Raw genomic sequence first — 14,440 nt, forward strand, 5'->3', positions numbered from 1 at the left:
ACATCCTTGTTATCACTTCGTTTCTCATTTTGGTTGCTTGTTGCTTATTTACAATGGCTGAACGTGCAAAGTGCAAACAAAATGCAATATATGTTCTAAGCTGATTTCTTGCAGGGGGAGTGCATAACATCTATGCTAACTACTGATAGTGGTGTTGATAAAGATGCAAATCTTTAGGCAGTCTCAAAAATGGTAATACCAATATCAGTACCTGATCATTTCAATACCAGGATATAGCAACATAGTGTCCTTGCTCTCGTTGCCTACCCTCTTCTGGTTTTTGGGGTACAATAGTGATGTTTTTTTTTTTATTTGAAGCTTTGCCTTTATTTGATAGTGACAGATACAGATAGGACAGAGAAAGAGAGGGGGAGGGATGAAAGGCATAGACCCCAAGCCAAAATCAGATCAGGAAAGTTGTGGTTATATGTATGTGATAACCATGAGCCAACCCAATAATTGTAGAGCTGAGGAGGGAAAGATCAGCAGAGCAGGTGGTTGGTTCATCCTGGTAGCAGCATAAGCACCAGCAGGGCTCTCTGGGAGGAGGAGCACACTGCAACTTCCCATAAGCGGCCTGACAGAAGAGATTTTGGTCTTCCAGATAATAATGAGTTTTTGTAGGACTTCAGTAACCCCCGCTCCCAAAGTGGTGGCTGCAGGCATCTATGGCGCCACACTGGGATTAGATGAGTGACTGTGCTGGAGCAGACAGACAGAACCTCAGCACATCAACTTCATTCAAGTTCAGGCTGTGTACAATGTGATACCAAGTTCACCCAACTTGAAGTATGGCAAAAAGTCCCCTATTCTCTGGTCAAGGACCCTTGGAGCACATCCTGGACCTGCTGTTATTGGGACAAACCTGCTGTCACTGACACCAGGACGAGGTGCTGAAGGCAGTGGTATACCACATTGCATCAACAATCAACAGCAGCAACCTACAAAGGATTGACAGTTCAGTGGCCTCAGGCCTACTCATAAAAGTGACTGGTACTATGGACTTTGGCAGACAGCTCATGCTGCCTGGCACCAGCACAACAACATCACTGGGGTCTGATGTGGTTCTGCTGTGACAGGCTTCACATCAGGTGCTTATGGTTGAACTGGCTGTACCACAGGAAGATCAAATCAAGGAGGCCCACAAGGAATATCAGGAGCTAGCACAGAAGGTGCAGAGGCAGAGAAGGAAAGATTTCTGATTACCAGTAGAAGTGGGATGTACTTTTTATTCTTGTCCTGGTTTAAATGGGGCTTTTTTTTTTTATAGAATTGAGATATATGATGTAAAATATTTTGTAATAATCTCTTAAGAATGGGGCACCGTTTGGACAGAATGACAACATGTCAGTGTCTTCAGGATGTGTTGTCGTATCTCTGTGGTTCTGATGCCGTAGATGATCGGGTTGAAACAGCTCGGAAAGAACAGACATGATGCTGAAGAAAACACGAACGGCTGCAGGGAGACCGTTTCGGATCCGATAGGACAGGAAAGCCACAAGTATGATGGTCAGACTGACGCTCATGACCACGATGTGGGTGACACAGGTGTGAAGAGCTTTGACACCTGATTTGCCAGAACTCAGCACAGAGCTGAATATGACGATGTAAGAGGTGGTGATGAAGAGGAAGTCGGCCACAGGGATGAGGAACACAGTCAACAACCCCACCAGGCTGTTGATGGCTGTGCTTCCACAGGCCAGCTCCACCAAGGCCATGTGCTCACAGAAACAGTGGTTTATCATGTTCCCAGTGCAGAATGACAGCCTCCCTGCCAGTGTCACTACCAGTGTGATCATGAGGACATTTCTGATGAGAAGAGGGATCACAAACTTAAGGAATCTTGGCAAAGCCATGCATTCATGGTAGTAGAGTGGTGTGCAGATGCAAAGTAGCGGTCCAGCGCCATCCACAACAGCAGAGTAGACTGACAAGTTCCTAAGAAGTGAACGAAATACATCTGAACCAGACAGCCACCCAGAGAGATTCAAACAAGAAGCTCAGCAACATGTTGGGGACAAAGAACAGCGGAGGCTCAGGTCAAATGCCATGCCAGCGATGAGGATGTACATCGGTGAGTGGAGGCTTCTCTGTGAAATGATGATGTACAGCAGCAGGGAGTTGGCGAACAGTGACACAATGAACATAATGGAGAACGGGACGAAGAGGACGGGCCTCAGTGCTCCGAGTTCATTGAAGCCGTCAAGAATGAAATGTTTGTGTGAGGAGACGTTGTCCCTCCGCAGCTCCATCCTCCCCTCCTCCTACAGCCTCCTGGTTCAGGGTGTTAGTTCAATCAGCCTGAAAACAAACATTTTTAAAAGTTCACTCACTTCTTCAAAGACACAATCTGTAACAAAATATAAACCAAACACACAGAGAGTCCGTCAGACTGAGCTGCTGGGTGAGGACTCTTTTCAGCATCAGTCACACGTCAAATGGAACTTTAAGTTGATTGACACTGATGTTCCGGAATGTTCTGTCACACATACACACACACACACACACACACACAGCTGGAGCCACAGATACACACACAGCTCTCTCTCTCCTAACAGACTGTTGTTCATCCTGCTGCTGGAGGAGTTTGTTGATTTTCATGACAACTGCTCATCCAAAAACTCCACGGTCGACGCCACACTATAGCACCCAACCTGAAGTCGATCTGATGAGCAGTTGTTGAGAAAAAGACAGATTGTGCATGATATTTTTCAGGAGTATACTTTTATCTGACAGCTGTGGTCAATAATTATATTGCATGTTCTGGTTTTACACACAAAGTATATAATTATCTTATAAAATCTATTTCCATTTGATTGATCAATCAACGCAACAGTATATTAATATGAAATCAATACACTTCAACCAGCTCAACATTAAAATGCTGCTTACATGTTAATTTATTGATAATGATAATCAAAAGAAATGCATATATATGAACAGTTAAGCATATTTTGCTGATGATACGGTCTATATTCAAACTGCACCTTGACACCTGTTGAATAATTCAGTTATTATTGATGCTGTTAGTCTGTTTACATCTTTAGTGTTAGGAAACACTGCAGCAACACAGGACAGAACAAGTCTTTTCCTCTTAAGTTTAGGAAGTCATACAAAAAAGTCCTCTCATCATCTAATCGTATTACACTCACTACATGTCACACACTTTATTTACTTACATTATCATAGTGTACCATGTAGTTTCTCCATATTGCAACTGTATTACAGGTGCAGCTGCTGGACACAGAGGCATTGAATTGTTACTGACATCTAAAATCCAGCTCTTTAAACCCAGTGTTGCCTGTTTTTTAAACATGAAGACAAAATGCCAAATCACCAAAACTGACTGGAACTCTGAAACAGACAAAGTAAAACACCTGTTAGGTCTGTAGGCAGCTCAGATTAGACCCCCCATCTAATATTATTATTCCATTATTTTGCCACTTGCCACTGTTTTTTCAAACCTGTCTCTTAATATGACTTTGTTCCAAACATTCTGCAATGTTTTATCAAAGGTCACCTTTAGTTGATTTAGTTACTGTGAATTTCAAATGACATCAGTAAAAACAGGAGTAACAAAGGAACAGATGCTGTGGTGACTCCACAGTCGACACCACACTAGTACACCCAACCTGAAGTCGATCAGATGAGAATGATGATTGAGAATCATATCTACCAGAAAAAACATGCATTAACATTTATCAGTATATTTTCCTGCTGCCTGAATGGAACTTTGAATATTTGTCAGAAGGAAAAAAACAGGACAACAACATGGTAAACAAACCTCACAAAGAGCAGAAGTAGCTCATGTCTCCTCTGGGTGTTTGGTTTCACATCGAACAGATGACTGAAAATATGAAATGAATTAAAAGATTCGGCCAGGATGTGTTTTATAAATCACAGCCAATATAAAAAATGAGTGAAAAATGCAGATCACTGCACCAGAATTGAGATAGATGATAATGACTGAAAACAAGGTGAAATAATCTGCCCCCAACACCTGACTGAAAATCAGATTTCAGGTCACAACATCCTGATCAGCTCTGTAGAGAAGAGGTTTTACTTGTTTTGGGTGCAAGGGTGTTGATACCTAAACAGGCCCAGTCTGCAGAGTGATGATATCAGCTGCTGACTCTTCTCCATCTGTGCCCACTAAACCACTGACTCTGCATCTTAATACCCTCTGTCTGATGCTGTCATTGGCTGCAGAGACAACGTCAGAGTGAATCTCCCACAAAGCAACAGTACCATCCAATCATAATTGTAATAGAATTGGATCTGAATGACTAAACAGTAAAACTTTTGCTAGTTTGTATGAACAGGTTTATAATTTGTTCCTTCAAACTGACAATTAATTCCCTAAATTTACTCAATTCCTCTCAGAGGCTACAGAGGAATTTTTCTTTTCCCTTTTAAATTAAAGCAGTTGCTTGGCCTCCTGGAAATCCTTCCACATGCAAGTTTGTGCTTCAGTGACTATGGAAGCTGCAGCCCCTCCAGCCTGCTATACCATTCTGCTCCTCCACACAGTTAGCTTTTTAGCCTCCTTTATTGCTAGCATCCTCCAGCTCGTTCTCAGGTTACCACCACAAAAGGCACCAACAACCTTAACTACAGGCAGCCACCTTTACAATGGAAGCTTTAAACATAACCCACTGATTCCCCACTCCAACCAGGCACCCCTCACCCAAGGCAACTCCTGAAACATTTATTTCTTAAGTATGGGGCACCGTTTGGACAAAGCGACAACATGTCAGTGTCTTCAGGATGTGTTGTCGTATCTCTGTGGTTCTGATGCCGTAGATGATCGGGTTGAAACAGCTTGGAAACAGGGGGTACATGGTGCTGAAGAAAACCAGAATGGCGACAGGAAGACCATTTCTGATCCGATAGGACAGGAAAGCAATAAGTGCTACAGTCAGACTAACACTGATGACCACGATGTGAGTGACACAGGTGTGAAGAGCTTTGACTCCTGAAATTCCAGAACTCAGCACAGAGCTGAATATGACGATGTAAGAGGTGGTGATGAAGAGGAAGTCGGCCACAGGGATGAGGAACACTGAGATCAACCCCACCAGGCTGTTGATGGCTGTGCTTCCACAGGCCAGCTCCACCAAGGCCATGTGCTCACAGAAACAGTGGTTTATCACATTTCCTAAGCAAAATGACAACCTTCCTGCCAAAGTCACAACCACCAAGACTATAAAAATGTTTCTGATCACAAGAGGGATCACAAACTTGAGGAATCTTGGTAAAGCCATGCGTTCATGGTAGTAGAGTGGTGTGCAGATTGCAAAATAGCGGTCCAGTGCCATCCATACCAGTAATGTGGACTGAAAAGATCCTACAAAGTGAATGAGGAACATCTGAACCAGACAGCCAGTCAGCGAGATTCCCCTCCAGTCAAACAAGAAGCTCAGCAACATGTTGGGGACAAAGACCAGTGGGATGCTCAGGTCTACAAATGCCATGCCGGCAATGAGAATGTACATCGGTGAGTGGAGGCTTCTCTGTGAAATGATGATGTATATCAGCAGGGAGTTGGCCGACAGCAAAATAACGAACATGATGGAGAATGGGATGAAGAGGACGGGCCTCAGTGCTCCGAGTTCATTGAAGCCATTGAGGATAAAGTGTTTGTGTGAGGAGACGTTGTCCATCCTCCCTTCCTCCTAAAACCTCCAGGTCCAAGGTTTTAGTACAGTCAGCCTGAAAACATAGAGACACAATGATTAGTTCTTGTAAGATGTCTTGTAGTCTGAAAAAATAACTTTAGAAATTATTGTATTGTAAAGAGTAGAGCAGCCCACCATCTCAATTCAAACCAAAGGTTTGGAGCCTTCTGTCATTTTCATTTATAAAGCTCCATATTAGAAATATCACAAGCAGTCCTTTACAATCTGTACATAATATACTCCTCTTTTTAAAAATCATATATGATATATTTTTAAAATAATATATAATATGTACTTGATCTTATATTTTTAGACAGTAGACATAGATCATAGATTTTGAATATGGATTATATATTTAATATGGTTAAATATATATGTGTAATGAGAAACTGTTTCTGAGAAAGTTTTACATTTGTAATGTAATAATCCAGTGTGAAAACAGTATGATCTGCTGACAGTCATATGATGATATTTCATGTATAATCCAATGTCTGCAAATGTAACTGAATATATATATATACGTATATATGTGTGTGTGTTTGTGTATGTGTGTACTTTTTTTGTTAGTTTATAAAGCTGTGTTCATCACTTCCAAAATAATCTTCTTACTATCTGTTACTGAGTCCTAAAGACTTATTTCAAATAAAGTTGAAAACAGTCACAGTAATGAGATGAAATCAATCAATCAAACAGAGATGAGTGTATTTCAGTCATTTTCAGGGTCGTTTTTTATTGATGGCTGAACAAGTGCATTGATTTGCCTCATTTTTGTTTAAGATCCTGTCACTCATTTTCAAAACATACCAAGGTCTGTGATGATTTTTAAACTTGCAAGAAAACAAGATTTTTAGGCCCACGGTGTTGTGGTTGGTACTGAAAGAGATTTTGTCCTTGGAGATGTTTTGCCTTTAAATCATAGATTGTATATGTATATTTCTTGTGGTGATACCTGTCAAGATTCTAAATATATTCTGGATACATTCAGGAGAAAACCCAACACGTCTACTGTGATAACATGAGACCCAAACTCCTAATGATTCGTGATGTTTCCTGATCCTGTGGTTTTTGAGGCCATTTGATAAAAGGGAGAGTTTTGCCTTCTCTGAACTGAGGGTTTAAAGATACAGTTGGTTGAATGTTGTAGACTGTAAAGGCCTCTGTGGAAAATTTGTGATGTTCAGCTACATAAATAAAACTGAGCTGATAATAGATGTGTTGAGAAACCATTGCTATGAGACATACTGCCACATTTACTATATTTTTCTTAATGTTTAACAGTAAGCTTGTCTTCTGGCTTCAAGAGAAATCTGAAAAGGCTTGACAGAAAATCTGCAGTGGAAAAAGTATCACATCAACACAATGAAACATCTTTGGGAAAAAACTCACAAACAAACCTCACAAAGAGCAGAGGTGGCTCAACTCTCATCAGGGTGTTTGGTTTCACACTGTAAAGATAAAGAAATAAAGAAATCAAACAAATTATTCCAGCCAACAAGAGAGAGAATTTAACTTGTTTTCTAGAAATATCACAGATCAAATCGCTACAATCAAGACATATGACAATAAAGAAAATGTCTGAAATAATTTCCCCACACTGTCTGACTGTTGCACTGGTCTGAGGAAAATCAGGTTGAAGAGTTAAACACGAAGAGCTGCTGACAGTTCAGCTCTGTAGAAATCAGCAGTTTTACTTGTTGGTGTTTGGGAGTTCATCTCTAAATGTGTTCCAGGACTACAGGTCGATGATATCAGCTGATGTCCTTGCTGAAACAGTTGACTCAGCACTTTAATATTCTCTGTCTGATGTTCTTATTGGCTACAGAGACAAACTCCAATACCTCGTCACACTGTTGGTGTGACGGACTGAAAATCCCAGCGAGCAATGACTCACAATGAGACCTAAGACCATTGTTTTGGATTGACAACAAAAGTTTTCATAAACTTTAGTCTGGGAGTGAACAAAATATCAAATCATGGAGGGGCCTTTAGGTTACAGACATGCCAGTGGGGTTACTAATCAGCAGTGGACTGTCCTGGGAGTTACAGTCAGCTGATGGAACAGAACGTTTTATTTGTTCAGTCAAAATCATTACTTTTAAGTCAAATGTATGAGAATTTACATTTTTGACTAATAAAATCAAAAGGCATCCTAATCAGGTGATTGAACCACCACAGTGGATTTATTTCCCTGAGAGCCTGAATACCTCTTTTGCACCTCTGATTGAATGTCACCTATGGAGTCTTACCACTGCAGAGCTTTTAACTACATCAGGGACTTCTGTCAGATGAATGAGTCAAAGCTTTCCCTAAGTCCTCCAATCCTGCCTCCTCCACAAAGGATGCGTGGCTTGTGTTTAGAAGGTCCTTAAAATGTCACTTCCAATAACGCACCATAACCTAACTAGAGTGAAGCAGACTCTAGTTAAGGCAAACCAAAAGTCCTTCTCTTTGCTTTGGCAGTGGTGAGGGAAGTCTTCAGGCTGAAGAAGAAGACCATTTGGGTTTGGTTGGCTGACAGTTCTCCTGAAGCAGTGGACAGAAACTGGGAGAACAGAAGTCCTGCAGCTTTGCAGTGCTGTAAGTATCTGAAGTATCCCCAATCCTGTCCAGAACCTATCACCCTGGGTAGCTCCCAAAAAGGAGAGACAAGGGAACCTGCAGTATCTCATAATTTTGACTCAGTATATCATAATTTATAAATAAAATGATCATTTTTACTTTTGTCACTAACATTTGATGTACTTTTAGATTTTTATTCACCTCCTAAGAGTGGGGCACAGTTTGAACAAAGTGACAGCGTGACAGTGTCTTCAGGATGTGCTGTCGGATCTCTTTGGTTCTAATCCCATAGATGATTGGGTTGAAACAGCCTGGGAACAATGACTTCATGATGGTGAGGAAAACCTGAATAGATGCAGGGAGATAATTTCTGATCCGATAAGACAGGGAAGTGATAAGTACAATGGTCAGGCTGGTGCTGACAATAACAAGGTGGGTGACACAGGTATGAAGAGCTTTGACACCTGAAGTTCTTGACCTCAACATGGAGCTGAATATGATGATGTAAGAGGTGGTGATGATTAAGAAATCAACCACAATGACGAGAAACAAAAACATCAACCCCACCAGACTGTTGATGGCTGTGCTTCCACAGGCCAGCTCCACCAAGGCCATGTGCTCACAGAAACAGTTGTTTATCATGTTTCTGAGACAAAATGACAACTTTCCTGCCAAAGCCCCAACCAACAAGACTATGAACACATTTCTGATCACAAGAGGGATCACAAACTTGAGGAATCTTGGTAAAGCCATGCGTTCATGGTAGTATAATGGCTGGCAGATGGCAAAGTAGCGGTCCAACGCCATCCATACCAGCAATGTGGACTGAAAAGATCCTGCTAAGTGAATGAAGTTCATCTGAACCAGACAGCCAATCAGAGAGATTTCCCTCCAGTCAAACAAGAAGCTCAGCAACATATTGGGGACGATGAACACCGGGAGGCTCAGGTCCACAAATGCCATGCCGGCGATGAGGATGTACATCGGTGAGTGGAGGCTTCTCTGTGAAATGATGATGTATATCAGCAGGGAGTTGGCGAACAGTGACACAATGAACATGATGGAGAATGGGATGAAGAGGACAGGCCTCAGTGCTCCGAGTTCACTGAAGCCATTGAGGATAAAGTGTTTGTGTGAGGAGACGTTGTCCATCCTCCCTTCCTCCTAAAACCTCCAGGTCCAAGGTTTTAGTTTAGTCAGCCTGAAAACAGAGACACAATGATTAGTTCTTGTAAGATGCCCTGTAGCCTAACAAAATAAAACTGTCACTCTCTAAGCAATTCCAGCCAAAAACTAAATCTAAACCATTAACTCAGATTATTTCTATATAGCTCGATGTCAGAAATATTTGCAAATTTGCATCATAGGCCTTTACAATTTGAAAAACATAAAAGAATCAGTACATGAAAATATCTAACAGATGTCATGTTAAGAGCGGGGACATCTAAACCATAGATTTGTAATATTGAGAATCACAATGACAAAAATGAATAAAGAATCAATAAATGTTAAATATATAGTATGGGCAATGAGTTAAACTGTTTCTGATAAAGTGCAGTTTTACATCAGCAGTGTTTGACAATCCAGAGTGAAAACAGTATAATCTGCTGACAATGATAATTTTAATGTATAATCAATTTGCAATTATATGTAAATATAGCTGTAACATGCTGGCAGACAAATAGCTGATTAACCTTTTTTAATGGGTTGAAATCAGTCCTGTTGTTAACAGAGATGTGTGTATTTCAATCATTGTGGTTGGTTTCATTGGTGAAGAAGCGCAGTAAATTTCCTCATGATAGTCACAGAGCCTGTCACTCATTTCCACAATATACCACAATCTGTGATGATTTTTTAATTCAACCATGAAACATGTGCAGTGTACAGCTACTGAAAAACTGTAACAGACCAGTTTTAGATTCTACTTCCACCTGATATTCCTCAAACCTTCATTCCTCAACATCCTCACAGCTCAGCTGTCTTTGTCATGACTTCAGGTTTTCTAAACGTTTTGCAGGTTTTGTTAGGCCCAAAGGTCGGCTGAAACAAGTAGCTTCCTACTGTACCAAACTCCCTGGTATTAACTATAGTTCTGTATTCTGACTGACAGAAATAAGGAGCAGTCAACACAACAACATCAGTAGGAAGAATATCAGCAGCATGAGGACAACAGACTGTGGTGACATCTGCCAAGATTCTGGACATGTTCTGGATAGATTCAGCAAAACCCAACACATCTGCTATGATAACATAAGACCCAAACTCCTAATGATTATCTTGTCTCTTTAGGCCTACCAGTGTCTTTTAGGAATGTCGACATTTTCTTAACTTTTAAAAGCATTTCTATTTATTCAGTAACTTTGAAATAAATCAACCAGTGTCTAATGATCATGGTAATATTTCCTTAAAATATAAACATATTTTTCTTTAATATTAGAGAAGAAAAGTTAAATTGTTTGACTTGTTTATTTAGTAATTTTGAAATGAATTATCAGCATCAACACAATGAAACATCTTTGGAAAAAAATCTCCCAAACAAACCTCACAAAGAGCAGAGGTGGCTCATCTCTCCCCAAGGTGTTTGTGTCACAATGAAGAGAGAACTGAAAACAAACTGAAAAGATATTGAAATCAATAAAATGATTCAGGCAGTGGGATGAGATTTAACTTGTTTTCTAGAAGTGTCACAGATCAAATCATGGAGTCAAGATATATGACAACAGTGTCCAAAATAATCTCCCCACACTGACTAATTGTTAAACTTGTCTGAAGAAAATCAGATTACAGGATTCAAACATTAAAAGTTAAACATGTAGAAAAGAAATCAGCAGGTTTTACTTGTTGTTGGTGTTTGGGAGTTTGTCTCTAAACGTGTCCCAGGTCTGCAGGTTGATGATATCAGCTGATGTCCTCGCTGAAACAGTTGACTCAGCACTTTAATATTCTCTGTCTGATGTTCTTATTGGCTGCAAAACAAGTCACACGGTCAGCAAGCAATGACTCACAACGAGACCTATCACTCTGGATTGACAACCAAAGTTTTCACAAAATTTTGTCTGGGACTGAACTTTAGGTTACAGAGATGCCCATGGTTTTAGTAATCAGCAGTGGACTGTCCTGGGAGTTACAATGAGTTGACTCAACCGAGATTTTTATTTGCTATATTTGCGGGACTAATAAGCTGTAGCAGACACTGGGCCTCGCATCAGTCACAGGCTATTAAAAATTCATAGTGGGAATTGTATAATAGACTGATGCTGAACACCAGTGACAGCATTAACTTGGGCAAAATTAGGAGTCACAATTATGATCAGAACACTCATAAATGGGACAGGAAACAGAGACAACAGGAGTCTCGTCTGACTTAAGCTATTAGCACATAAAGGAGATGTATGCTCTGCTCAAAGGTTAAATGGCCAGCTCAAATGGACAAGAGACCAATGTAGTAATATACAATCAAAATTAACAGAATGAAAATGAACTCATTCTAAAGAACAAAAATCCATCTCCATTGGATATTTGACTGTTATTTCCAGAAAAGTAACATGGGAAGGACTATGCTGACCAACAGAGACTGAACTCTTAGAAACCTATTTATCAAAAGTAGCTTGCATCCATATCTACACGATGTCATCATTCCTGCTCTGACCTTTGACCATAAATACCACAGAGAACTGCTTGTATCAGAAGCTAGCTAAATTAATGAAAATGTGAAGAAAGAAGGCTATAAAGGTTACAGTGACTTGTAGAAATGGAAGATTCACTTCCTTGGAGTTATAAGGAAACTGGATGCTTATTGGCATTTTAGGATGACGGCGCTGTCCAAGCAAAACCTACAATTCTTACAGAAGACAGTCAATTAACAAAGACATATATATATATATATATATGTGTATGTGTGTGTGTGTGTGTGTGTGTGTGTGTGTGTGTGTGTGTAACCTTCATAACAATATAGTTCACAAAAGCCTCATTGAGGCAAAGCGAAAGTCTTTCTCTTTGGTCTGGTGACTGTCAAGGCTGCTGTCTTGGCCTGTTGGACACTGGGTCCTGCTTCAGGAGACCCTCAGCAGTCCAGGCCCAAAAAAATTACCAGGTCTGTCTGGCAGCCTTGCCCACCTCCTGATCCACCTCAACATCAGGTAGTGATTGGTTGAAAGCATACCATATCCAGGACATGGCTGCAGATGTAACCATGATCAATTTTATGATCAACCTCAGACTAAAAATTGATCATGATCAATCAATCAAACGTTTTGTGCCTACCACATGAATCCAGTGATAAAACACCACTACCTACCTACAGTATCTAATAATTTTGACTTAGTGTATCATAATTTTGACATACCATGAATATTATATGTCATCACTAGCTTTTCATGTATTTTCCATATAACAGAAATATTTCACATTATAGATTTTAATTCACTTCCTAAGAGTGGGGCACAGTTTGAACAAAGTGACAGCGTGACAGTGTCTTCAGGATGTGCTGTCGGATCTCTTTGGTTCTAATCCCATAGATGATTGGATTGAAACAACTTGGGAACAGGGAGTACATGGTGCTGAAGAAAACCCGAATGGATGCAGGGAGATCATTTCTGATCCGATAAGACAGGAAAGTGATGAGTATGATGGTCAAGCTGACGCTAATGACCACAAGGTGGGTGACACAGGTATGAAGAGCTTTGACACCTGAAATACCTGACCTCAACATGGAGCTGAATATGATGATATAAGAGATGATGATAATTAAAAAATCAACCACAATGACGAGGAACACTGAGATCAACCCCACCAGATTGTTGATGATGGTGCTTCCACAGGCCAGCTCCACCAAGGCCATGTGCTCACAGAAACAGTGGTTTATCACGTTTCTGGAGCAAAATGACAACCTTCCTGCCAAAGTCACAACCAGCAAGACTATGAACACATTTCTGATCACAAGAGGGATCACAAACTTGAGGAATTTACGTATTGACATGCATTCATAATAGTAAAGTGGTGTACAGATGGCAAAGTAGCGGTCCAGCGCCATCCATACCAGCAATGTGGATGGAAAAGTTCCAACTAAGTGAATGAGGAACATCTGAACCAGACAGCCAATCAGAGAGATTCCCCTCCAGTCAAACAAGAAGCTCAGCAACATGTTGGGGACGCAGGCCAGTGGGAAGCTGAGGTCTACAAATGCCATGCCAGCGATGAGGATGTACATCGGTGAGTGGAGGCTTCTCTGTGAAATGACAACGTACAGCAGCAGGGAGTTGGCTGACAGTGATGCAGAGTACATGATGGAGAATGGGATGAAGAGGACAGGCCTCAGTGCTCCGAGTTCATTGAAGCCATTGAGGATAAAGTGTTTGTGTGAGGAGACGTTGTCCATCCTCCCTTCCTCCTAAATCCTCCAGGTCCAAGGTTTTAGCTCAATAAGCCTGAAAACAGAGACACAATGATTAGTTCTTGTAAGATGCCCTGTAGCCTGACAAAATAACTTTGTCACTGTCTAAGCAATTCCAGCCAAAAACTAAATCTAAACCATTAACTCAGATTATTTCTATATAGCTCGATGTCAGAAATATTTGCAAATTTGCATCATAGGCCTTTACAATTTGAAAAACAGAAAAAAATCTAATCATAAAATATGTAACCAATCTTATCTTTACACAGTAGACAGCTAAACTGTAGATTTACAAAGAAATAATAAATGTTAAATGTATAGTATGTACAATTAGTTAAAATGTTTCTGATAAAGTGTAGTTTTACATCAGTAATATTTAACAAGCCAATGTAAAACAGAGTGTGATCTACTGACAATCACACAATGATAATTTTCATGTATAATCAAATGCCTGCAACTAAATGTGAATATAACTGTAAAATCATGACAGAACTGATTAACCGTTTGATGTTTGTTTTTTGTTGTTGTGTCAGTTGTCAGGGATTTTTATTGATGGACAATTGCAGTGATTGCCTCATTTTGTTTGAAGATCCAGGATCTATGATGATTTTTTTAATTCAACCATGAAACATGTGCAGTTTAGATTCGACTCCCACCTGATATTCCTCAAACCTTTACTCCTCAACATCCTCACAGCTCAGCTGTCTTTGTCATGATTTCAGATTCTCAAGATTCGGAACATATTCTGGATGTATTCAGCAGAAAACCCAATACGTCTACTGTGATAACATAGAACCCAAACTCCTAATGA

General features: G+C 40.3%; 3 protein-coding genes and 1 pseudogene across 3 annotated transcripts; all 4 read right to left on the reverse strand.

Moving 5' to 3' along the window:
• Window positions 1-1,309: 1,309 nt before the first annotated feature.
• LOC108889191 (olfactory receptor 52K1-like) lies at window positions 1,310-2,252 on the reverse strand (annotated as a pseudogene).
• Window positions 2,253-4,715: 2,463 nt separating this feature from the next.
• Window positions 4,716-5,663, reverse strand: LOC108889194 (olfactory receptor 52N2-like). The gene has a single exon (XM_018685553.2). The coding sequence runs from the start codon at window positions 5,661-5,663 to the stop codon at window positions 4,716-4,718; it is 948 nt and encodes a 315-aa protein (XP_018541069.1).
• A 2,778-nt stretch (window positions 5,664-8,441) lies between these two features.
• LOC108889192 (olfactory receptor 52K1-like) lies at window positions 8,442-9,389 on the reverse strand. Its single transcript, XM_018685550.1, has one exon. The coding sequence runs from the start codon at window positions 9,387-9,389 to the stop codon at window positions 8,442-8,444; it is 948 nt and encodes a 315-aa protein (XP_018541066.1).
• Window positions 9,390-12,666: 3,277 nt separating this feature from the next.
• On the reverse strand, window positions 12,667-13,835 carry LOC108889193 (olfactory receptor 52K1-like). The gene has a single exon (XM_018685551.2). It carries the CDS (start codon window positions 13,612-13,614, stop codon window positions 12,667-12,669), a length of 948 nt encoding a protein of 315 aa, XP_018541067.1. The 5' UTR covers window positions 13,615-13,835.
• Between the last annotated feature and the right edge of the window lie 605 nt (window positions 13,836-14,440).

This window comes from Lates calcarifer, unplaced genomic scaffold, assembly GCF_001640805.2.
Source record: "Lates calcarifer isolate ASB-BC8 unplaced genomic scaffold, TLL_Latcal_v3 _unitig_1472_quiver_2862, whole genome shotgun sequence".
Classification (NCBI taxonomy): Eukaryota; Metazoa; Chordata; class Actinopteri; family Centropomidae; genus Lates; species Lates calcarifer.

Excerpts from the sequence above, each read along its gene's own strand:
- LOC108889194 (XM_018685553.2), bottom strand. The coding sequence starts at position 5,663 with ATGGACAACGTCTCCTCACACAAACACTTTATCCTCAATGGCTTCAAT.
- LOC108889192 (XM_018685550.1), bottom strand. The coding sequence starts at position 9,389 with ATGGACAACGTCTCCTCACACAAACACTTTATCCTCAATGGCTTCAGT.
- LOC108889193 (XM_018685551.2), bottom strand. The coding sequence starts at position 13,614 with ATGGACAACGTCTCCTCACACAAACACTTTATCCTCAATGGCTTCAAT.